General features: G+C 51.3%; 1 protein-coding gene across 1 annotated transcript; it reads left to right on the forward strand.

Annotated features, from left to right (window-relative positions):
- Positions 1-557: 557 nt before the first annotated feature.
- On the forward strand, positions 558-6181 carry LOC132320190 (olfactory receptor 14J1-like). Its single transcript, XM_059832461.1, has 3 exons — positions 558-1475; positions 5906-6002; positions 6132-6181. Exons 1-3 carry the CDS (start codon positions 558-560, stop codon positions 6179-6181), a joined length of 1065 nt encoding a protein of 354 aa, XP_059688444.1.
- Positions 6182-10327: the final 4146 nt, after the last annotated feature.

Below are 10327 nucleotides of genomic sequence, written 5' to 3' on the forward strand. Positions count from 1 at the left end.
AGTGCTATCGTCCTCCAGCTCAAAGAGGTGCCAGCACAAGGCAGCTGAGACCAGGGCTGATGGACAGACTGGCTGTCCTCACTCTGCACTAAGGGACGGCCCCTCTGCTTCTCAGGACCCACAAGGTTTCACTTGAAGGGCAGTACTAATGCCAAGGATTTCTGCCTTAAAAACACTCCTCGGGGGTGGTGGGACGAGTAGAGCAGAATAAACAAAACAAAATCCTCACAGCTCTGCTCCAGGGTTGGGTGCCTTGGGAGAGACAGTGGGGAAAAGCTCTTTGATATCACAAGCGGATTTAACCATAGACCCCACGTTCCTATTTCCCTATTGCTGTAGGGCAGCGCTGGCTCCCCCAGAGCCCACCGCAGAGTGCACTGCTGCCAGGGACACCCTCAGCCAGCACCAACCAGAGCTCACAAAAGGGACCTGCCAAACGTCTTCTTGATTAGGGACAGGTGGTTTGGGGGTTTCTATAAGGAATGGGATAGATTTTGCTCATAGAAATCTGTCCTAACTCATTGATGTCTTTTCCTCCATGAATAGGCTCCCATGCCATGAGGGACGAAATGTCCAATGGAAGCTTCATGACTGAATTCCTCCTCCTGGCATTCGCAGACACCCGGGAGCTGCAGCTCTTGCACTTCTGGCTCTTCCTGGGCATCTACCTGGCTGCCCTCCTGGGCAATGGGATCATCATCACCGCCATAGCATGCAACCACCACCTCCACACCCCCATGTACTTCTTCCTCCTCAACCTCTCCCTCCTTGACCTAGGCTGCATCTCTACCACTCTTCCCAAATCCATGGCCAATTCCCTCTGGGACACCAGGGCCATCTCTTATGGGGGATGTGCTCTCCAGGTCTTTATGTTTCTATTTTTTCTATCATCAGAATATTTTCTTCTCACTGTCATGGCCTATGACCGCTATGTTGCCATCTGCAAACCCCTGCACTACGGGACCCTCCTGGGCAGCAGAGCTTGTGTCCACATGGCAGCAGCTGCCTGGGGCAGTGGGTTTCTCAATGCTCTGCTGCACATGGCCAATACCTTTTCACTGCCACTCTGCAAAGACAATGCCTTGTACCAATTCTTTTGTGAAGTCCCCCAGATCCTCAGGCTCTCCTGCTCAGACACCTACCTCAGCGAGGTTGGGCTTATTGCTTTTATTGCTTTTCTAGTTTTCGGGTGTTTTGTTTTCATGGTGCTGTCCTATGTGCAGATCTTCAGGGTCGTGCTGAGGATCCCCTCTGAGCAGGGACGGCACAAAGCCTTTTCCACCTGCCTCCCTCACGTGGTCGTCGTCTCCCTGTTTATCAGCACTGCCATGGTTGCCTACCTGAAGCCGCCCTCCATCTCCTCCCCACTTCTCAATCTGATGGTGTCATTTCTGTACTCGGTGGTGCCTCCAGCAGTGAACCCCCTCATCTACAGCATGAGGAACCAGGAGCTCAAGGATGCCCTGAGGAAACTGGTAACTGGACGTCTTTCAGCAGCCATAGGCTGCCTACCTTCCTCTGCAGCTGACTCCCAGCGTCTGTCGTGACAGGCCAAGTCTGCTTTTCCTACATTTTTTTTTTTTCCCACTTTGGAAGTTGTTGTTTTCAATTAAATATAAGTATTCCTCCCCTTAATGATTCACCCCATTTTGTGTGACCCAGAGTCTTTGTATAAATAGGAAACCATTTTCTTTAAGAAATTAAAAGTACCTGCAGCAACTTCTTGGTCTATGATCCATCCTCAGCATAGGAGAAATAAATCGGAAACAGAAACACCTTTCTGGCTGCACCAGCTTGGGGCAGGCTGCTTTGTGCTAGAGGGATGAGGAGCTCTTGAGGACTGCAAGGACTAGGGCTCTTGTGCCAGCCTGGGGAGACGGGATGGTCCGGAGGGGCTGCAAACCTCTCAGGATATGCTGGAGAGGAGAACACGGGACACAGGGTGCCACTGATCTCCTTGTCCTTGTGGCCCCCCGTCTCTGTGACTGCCCCCCAGGGGCTGCTGTGCCCTTCAGAGGGGCTGGGGCTCTGGGGTGAGTGCCCAGAGCTCTGCAGCACCCTGTGGCAAGTAGTGCTGTGGGGCCAGACCAGAGTGGGCTGGGCTGGAGAGAGGGCAGGGGAGGTAGGAGGGCTTGGAGGGAGCTGGGCTGAGCTGGAAAGTTCCTGCGAGAGAAAAACATCAGTGTACAGCTTGTACTGCATCACCGTGCAGGATGAGGGCTCGCATCAGGGGGCTTGTGGTGCACAGACAGGGCTCCTGGATGGGAGCTGAGACACGCAGGTGCAGGAGAGAGGAGGCCAGTCTGTGCCCTTGGTGGCACGGACAGACCAGGAAGGTGGCCCAGGGCCTTTTTCACCTCCCAGCCTCTCTCACCAGTCATTTCCAGCGCTGGCCGTTCACCCAGTTTATGGGTAAGTCTGGCTGTGAGGCCATCTCCATTCTCCTGCTGGGCTCAGTGCCTGCATCGGGGAAATGGCCAGCTCTGACCAGCTGCTGCTGAAGAGTGAGTGGCCCTGAGCAGCAGTGATTGGCCATGTGTAGGCCTGGGAGAGAGGGTCGGGAGATGTCCCTGAGAAACAAGGTGATGCCTGATGGCTTTAGCAAATCCTTCCAGCCATGCCTGAGCCCAGAAATGGAAAGCAGTGGATCTGTGCGGGTGGAGGAGGAAGAGGAGGTTTTTCCTGGGAAGGTGTCAGGAAGAAAGTCCCCTCTTGTGCACAGCAAAGATAAGGAAGATGTCTCCATGTTGTGTGCATGCCTCACCCTGGCAGAGAGGGAATGCCCGCTGCTGGGGGTGGCTGTGTTCAGTCACGCCTCATGAGCTGGCCTTGCTCTCTTCCCCTCCTTCACTGCCCACACTTGGATGGACCACAAGAACCATCCATGATACTGGAAAATGCATGACCCTCCCAGAGGGAGGTCCCATATCTGCAGGGGAAGCGGGAAGGGTTTGTGAGACCCATGGGAGTGCAGGGAGACAGCGGGGTGTGCACAGCAGTGTGTGTAAAAAGCAGGAAAAGGACCTGAAATAGCAGGGGCATATGGGGGGGGGGGGGGTGCTGTCATGCTGAGGTGAAATAGGTTGAGCGTTGACTTTAAAAGGATGCAGGAGAAGATCGATGTGCATCTCAGTGCTGGGATGTGGATATAAGTACAGGATTCAAGCAAGTGTGGGGCTGGGACATCTTGGGAGCTAGAGGAGCATCAGGAAGGCTTTGAAGGAAACCGGATAAGTTGTGGGGAACTCACAGGCACTGGCAAATCTTCAGCTTTGTGTTTGAAGCAACAGCCAGTGAGGACAGAACACCATCAGTAAAACTTGGGATATCATGGGGTCAGAGCAAGGTGGGAAGCAGTGGGGTGGCTAAAATGTGCAGGGAAACAGGCAGAGGCATAGGACAGTGTAGGACTGTCTGTGGTGGGGATGTCCAAAATGCTGGACCAGGGTCAACAGAACTGAAGTCTTTGTCGTCCCTGTTATGGCAACTGTCTCTTCCCCTGACACCCATGAGAAAACAGTGATTCCATACAGCCCAGAGCCTCATTGCCTCCTCACCCTCACTCCACAGAGCCTAGGAAATGGCCTACCGCTCTCCTGCACTCAGCATCACACACCTCCATATCCCACTGCTCCCAGGAAGAGCCATTAGCATTACATCATGGGAGAAAGGCAGGGGATGAGGGTCAGGGCTTGGCCATCCTGATTGCTGAAAGACATTTAGGGCTTTCACAGCCACCTCCACAGTTGATTTTCCACCTGTAACCAGGGCCTCTGACTTTCTGTTTCATCAGTCCTCAGGGACCGCCTCCTTGTCTGGTCGTTCCCTCCATGCTCTCTTCAGTGATGGTCCTTAGTGGGGCCCACTAACAGTCTCAGAAACTTGGACGTTTGCTGCTGACTTCTACTTCTTCAGAGGCTTGTCCAATCTTCCAGGATCCGCAATTCAGGAACTTGGCAGCAGTGGGCTCATTAACATGCAAAACTCCCTAACGAGCCAAGGCTCTGTGCATCGTTTTCTTTTAGGTCTTCAAATTTTATGTGGTTAATACGAGAGGTTTCAGGAGTGCAGTCAAAAGATGTCACTACTAAACAGTAAGAAAGGATTCATTTTTTCCTCACTTTTCTTCCTTTTTCTGCTTACACATTCTGTGAGATCAGAAAGCCTCAATCCATATTGATCCTGAGTGTCTGCAGTGGAGTTTGATTGTATACAAAATCAGGACCCTTTATGTTGACAATCTACAACCATTCTTCAGCCCTGCCCCCAACCCCACCTTTTCTCTCATCAATCACCTGCCACTTACTGGAGCCTCGATCAAATCGGAGCTTTCTGCACTGAAGTCTGTAGCTGCATCTTTCAGCCTGTGGGCACCAACTCCCGCCTGCTTTACTTGGAGAACGACTGCACGCAGATGCGGAGGGATGTGATTCACTTATCAGCTGTATACTAAATCTGTTTTACTTCCTCTGAAGTCCACTTCCCACAGTGGATAGCCTTGGACCAATAGAAAGCACACTTTTGTGTCAAGGAGAGATCCCAACACCCCCCAAACACTCCCTACCCCGGCCTCTGTTGGTCCATATTCTCCCTTTGCACACAGCGAGTCACACTCTGAGGTCACGAGCTCCCTCAATTCACAGAGGGAAAAAAGAGACAAAGTGAAGGACACGCTCTCTTTTGGACAGCCAGATCTGCACTAACCCCAATGTATCTGGGTTACAGGAGACTCTGCAATATCCAGACCCCTGCATTTTTCATTCCCTGCAGGGTAAAGTACATGTGACTCCATCATAGGTGAAGGCAGGGATGAGAGTGACCTCCTCTAACGTTGCACAACGTGAGGGCCATTTTCCAGGCTTCCCTTTCTAGACAAGGGAGAGAAATCAGCTGTCTCAACTGAGATGCCTTGGCCTTCCCTGCCTGTCCACCAGGCCCTGCTCCAGAAGGGCTCCCATAGGTCCTGAGCCACATTTTCCAGTGCCCTGTGGGGTTTTCAGCTACCCCCACGTATCTTGGAGACAGTGGCCACCACTGTGTGGGCAACTGCATCAAGCCCTGTGTGAAGATTTTCTGCAAAAGTTGAACCATGTGCAGAAAAGAACTTGGTGTAATAAGTGTGTAAAAATTCTACATTTTCAGAACTTTGACATTGGTCTGTAAATCCACATGAATTTTTCCATAGGCCATGGACATGGACCAGCAAGATGATGATACTTTCTCTCCCTCTATGTAAATAGAGATTTATACAACCATTTCCAAAAATGTATTTCCTGACAACGCTTCAAATGGGGAAACTGTGTTCTGGTGACACATTTATATTGTCATATTGTACATATACATTTCATATCTGAAGGGAGCTTGGAGCAATGAAGGTTGGAGAACTTGATTAGATCACGCTCTCTTTCTTTGCCATCAAGAAATGACCACACCTGCTATCACTTCCATCATATCATCCCTTCTTCCCTTTTGTTACCTGGTTATTTACAGAAGACCACCTTCTTTTTTTTGACATCCCTCACCAAATCCCATTCCATTTGGGCATTAGCTTTCCTACCTTTCTCCCTCCATGCTCAGACAACATCTCTGTGTTCCTCCCAGCTTACCTGTCCTTGTTCCCACCATCGGAATAGTTCCTTTTTGTGTTTGAGTTTGGCCAGGAACTCTTTGTTCATCCACGCAGCCCTCCTGGCATTTTTTGCCTGACATCACGTTTCATGGGATGCACCCTTCTTGAGCTTGGAGGAGGTGATCCTTGAATATTAACCAGCTTTCTTAGGCCCCCCTTTCCCTCCATGGCCACATCCCATGGGGCTCTTCCAAGTGAATACTTGAAGAGGCCAGGCTGTACTCTCCTTAACCCGGGGGTTCTGAGATTGCTTTTTACCTTCCTCCCTCCCCTCAGGATCCTGAACTCCACCACTTTGTGGTCTCTACAGCCCCATCTCATGGTCACAAGGCCGCCTTTGACCTTCAGATCCCCAACAAGCCCCTCCTTGTTGGTGAGGAGGAGGTCCAGCAAAGCACCTCTCCTCATTGGCTCCTCTGTCACTTGGGTGAGGCATTTATCATCAGTGCACTCCACAAACCTCCTGGACTGCTTATGCCCTGCTGTGTTGTCCTTCGAACAGGTATCAGGGTGATTGATGTCTCCCATGAGGACCAGGGCCTGCAAATGTGATGCTGCTCCTGCCTATCCATTGAGGACCTCATATGCTTTTTCTTCCTGGTCATGTGGCCTATAGCAGACATCGACTATAACGCCACCCTTTCCTGTCCTCTCTTTAATCCTCACCCTTAAGCTCTCCCTTTGCTCTGTATCCATCCCCAGACAGAGCTCCATGTACTCCAGCTGTTCTTACATGTAAAGGGCAACTCTCCATCCTCGTCTTCCCATCCTCTCCTTCCACAAGAGCCTCTCTCTCACCATTGCAACACTCCAGTCATGGGACCCATCCCACCATGTCTCCAGGATCGCAAGAAGATTGTTGCCCTGCAGCTGCACACAGATCTCTAAACCCTCATGGTTCTGCCCTGTACTGCACGCATTAGAGTACAGACACTTTAGAGAGGCACCCCAGTGTGTGGAGTTCTTGGAGAGGGTGTGAGAGATTTCTCCCTCATGGTGCTTTGTAGGCATTTCCTTGCTTACATGAAAGTGCTGGAGATGACCTCATTTGAGGACCATTTTGTTGATTTTGTGATCCCTTCCCATCACAGCACTCCATGCCCTTTGCTCATTGATCCTGTCTGTCACTCCCTTAGAGGACTGATCGTTACTCCCTCCCTCCTCCATCATTCTTAGTTTCAAGCTCTCCTTATGAGGTCAGCCAGGCTGTTGGCAAAAACAGCTTTGCCCTGCTTAGTGAGGTGGATCCCATCTCTCCCAAGCAGATGCCGGTCTGCAGACAGGGGCCCATGGTTGTAGCACCCAAAACCATGTCCCCTACACCAGTGCCGCAGTTAATTATTAACTTGTCCTACTAGAGCTTTTCTGCTCGCACCTCTTCCCCTCACCAACAGGATTGAGAAGAACACCGTCTGGGCCCCCAGGCCCTTCACTACCACCCCCAGAGCTCTGTAGCCACTTCTGATCCTGTCCAGGTTTCCCCTGACAGTGTCATTTGTGCCCCCCTGGAATAAGAGCAGGGGGTAGGAGTCAGAGGGACAGACGAGCTTTGAACGTTCCACCACAACACCCTGGATCCTGGTCCCCAGCAAGCAGCAAACCTCTCTGGAGGGTTGGTAGGGCCGACAGATGACTGCCTCTGTCCCCTGCATGAGGTAGTCACCCATTATGATCCAAAAACCCCTGTGGCACTACATCTAGTTGAGCTGGATGGTCTTCAGCAGACTCCCTGTTTCCAGCAGCTGGAGGTTGTTGGACTTCTGGGCCTAAAACTGTGTCTGTAACCACTGTGCTGATCACCACCAGCTCCCACCCAACCCTCGGGAGATAACTCGGGATGTGAAGTCAGGGGTGACTCACCCCAATCTAGGGGTCATTGTTCCAATGAGACAAACTCTGTCCTCACATCCGTGTAGTGCCTGTCCTCTTTCTGCAGTCACTCTACTACGGGGAATGGAGGTGACCAGCTTGGATGTCCATGTTCATCCCCAGAGGAAGTTCCTTTCCTGCTCTTCTCTACAGCATGAGGTGTGGCAGAGGTGCTTAGTTCTACCTTGAATTACTTCTTAGATGCCCCTATCCCCTTGGGAAGGTGTTCTCTGCAGGGGTAGAAAGCATTTCCATTGCTCTCAGTGAAAGTCGTGAGCCTTGGAGGTGTGGCTTCCTGCAGTCAGGAGAGTTGATCTGCCCATGCAAGTCTTGTGCTGCCATGTGCTCTCAGCTAAAAGGCCGTCATACTCGTGAGTTCCCCCCCAAAAGAGAAACTGTAGTGTGCTGAAAAAGGAGGAGTGTGGTTTCCAAGTGCAGATCTCCCAACTCCTCTGCCTTTCTTAGCCCAGAAATGGAGAAAGTGACAAAGAAGGAGTGATGCATAAATCCCCTGACTCGAAGGACAAAACCAAGGACTCTCCGATATCACAAAGATGTCACAAAGGGAGAGCTGTACCTTTCTGGACGGCAACGGCCAGCCTGGCAGGACTCCCACAAGAAGACAATAGCATCATGTTGGTTTAAAGGAGACGTAGGCCTCATAGCCGTATGGTGTAGGCTATAGACGTAGACCTCATGGACTGCATTGCCTGGAGCCCCACAGGTTAGAAGGGGGCTTGGGCACCTCCATGCAGACACTCCCATGGCAGGACCCACAGGGTCAAGTGTCTGAAAGGCAACTGAACGCCCCATGCCAGAGAGCCTGGGAGCTAGAACAAGAGCAGCAGACACAGGTGGGGAAAACAAGGCGCAACAGTGTCATCCTCCTGCCAAGGGAGAGACAGAGGAGCACTCAGGAGGGCCTTCACCTTACCCAGCTCTGCACACCACCTTCCACAGCCACAGCACAGTCGCTTTCAGCCCCTTTGTCAGGCAGAGGGGAAGGGGCACAACATGGGACAGGTGCAGGAGATACGTTCCTCAACTCGAGGTCCTGCTGGGGAGGAGGCAGCTCTGGGCTGTGCTTGACCCCAGTATCCCTTACTGGGCCTCATCCTGACCCCAACCTGTGGATCAACTTCCTGGCTTCACCTTGGACCTGCTCCCTCATCCAAACCTTGCCAGATGATCTGGACTCTGAACTGCCTCCAGCTGTGATGCCCCTTGCCTGTCCTGCTCCCTTGCTGGGAGCTCAGGCTGGTGAGCCCCCTCCCTGCTCACCTGGGGATACCCCTGGGTTCCCAACTACCTGTGCCTTCCAGAGCAGTTGTTCCTTGCTGCCCCCTGACAAACCTGAGCTCCCAGTCATGTCACCATGACCGGCATCTCCACTGCCCTCCCCCTTGCTCTGGTTCACTCAATGGCCGCGTGATGCTGATGTACCTGATGGACTCTCACTTTGCTACAACTGACAGGGCCTCACAAGGAACAACCCACCGCTATCCCCTCTCCCGGACTTTTCCTCTGCCCTCTCTCCACGCTGTTGGCTCTACTTGGCAGGTGTAGTGATGAACCTGCTAAAAAAGAAGAAAAAACAAATCTAAAGAGAGAGGAAAATAAACCCCAAGAAGAACAAGTGATGCAAAAGAAAACAATTGCTCACCACCAACCAATCAATGCCCAGACAATCCCCGAGCAATGACAGCTGCCTCTGACCTCTACCCCACCCAGTTTTATTTCTGAGCATGACATCATATGGTATGGACTATCCCTTTGGTCACTTGGGGTCAGCTGTCCTAGCTGTGTCCCCTCCCAACTTCTGGTGCACCCCCCGCCTGCCTGCTGGTGGGGCAGTCTGAGGAGCAGAAAAAGCCTTGATGCTGTGCAAACACTGCTCAGCAACAACTAAATCATCAGCCAAAACCAGTACATACAGGTTGGAAGGAGGTCTCCAGCCCAGCAGGGTCAGCTCTGGGGTCAGAACTTGTTGCTCAGGGCTTGATCCCAGTTGCTACTTGAAAACCTCCAAGAATGGAACCTGGATGATTTCTCTGGGTAGCCACTCCCTGTGCTTGACTGTCCTCACAAGGAGAAAGATTTCCCTTGTCCCTGGTGCGAACTTTTCTTGTGTCAATCTCTTGTCCTCCTCCATGCACCACTGTGACGCTGACTGCAGGAGATGGGGAAAGGAAAAAATTCCTCGTCTCCATTCCCCTATGCCCAAAAGGAGCTCCAGCAAAGCTCGGTCAGTGCAACAGACAATAACTGTGCATCATGATTGATCTGGTGGTCATTCATGAAATTTTTTAAGAAAGAAGCGTGAAAACGCAGGTCTTTGCTGCCCAGCTGCTTTAGTCTCTCTGCTGCCATCAATCAAAATTTCCTTAGCACTGGAAAACTGAAAAAGTTTGATTTTTTTAACTTAAAAACTGGAAACTTAAAAATTTCCTTTAAACTGGAAGCTTCCTGGAAGCTCCAGCCTTTTGGGCCAGGTAATTGTCTTCTCAGTTGTTGCGTTAAAAGGAATGCATTTTCGAAATTTGTCTGTCAGAGTCCCAGGACTTTCACTGACCCATTTATCAGAGCCCCAGCAAAAGGACTTGCACTGAGCAGATGCACAAAAATCGAAATTAGTTATTTTATTGAAAGCGACAGAAACAGATTCGAGATTGCCATTGATAAATTCACTAACTACAATAGTGCTACTAAGTAAGGTTAATATTGCTAGCAGACTTGATAGTAATACAAGAACCCGGGGATAACTTTCACCCAGAGGGTGACAGGCGCAGCGCTTACCCAGAGAGGCGTCCCTGCCTGGCGTGGAGGAAG

Source organism: Gavia stellata, chromosome 34, assembly GCF_030936135.1.
Source record: "Gavia stellata isolate bGavSte3 chromosome 34, bGavSte3.hap2, whole genome shotgun sequence".
NCBI lineage: Eukaryota > Metazoa > Chordata > Aves > Gaviiformes > Gaviidae > Gavia > Gavia stellata.

What these genes read in the sequence shown, in the direction of transcription:
- LOC132320190 (XM_059832461.1), top strand. Translation starts at nt 558, where the DNA reads ATGAGGGACGAAATGTCCAATGGAAGCTTCATGACTGAATTCCTCCTC. An exon ending in AGGATGCCCTGAGGAAACTG is followed by an intron (nt 1,476 to 5,905) that starts GTAACTGGACGT and finishes CCCTCCCCTCAG; the next exon opens with GATCCTGAACTCCACCACTT. An exon ending in CAACAAGCCCCTCCTTGTTG is followed by an intron (nt 6,003 to 6,131) that starts GTGAGGAGGAGG and finishes TCCTTCGAACAG; the next exon opens with GTATCAGGGTGATTGATGTC.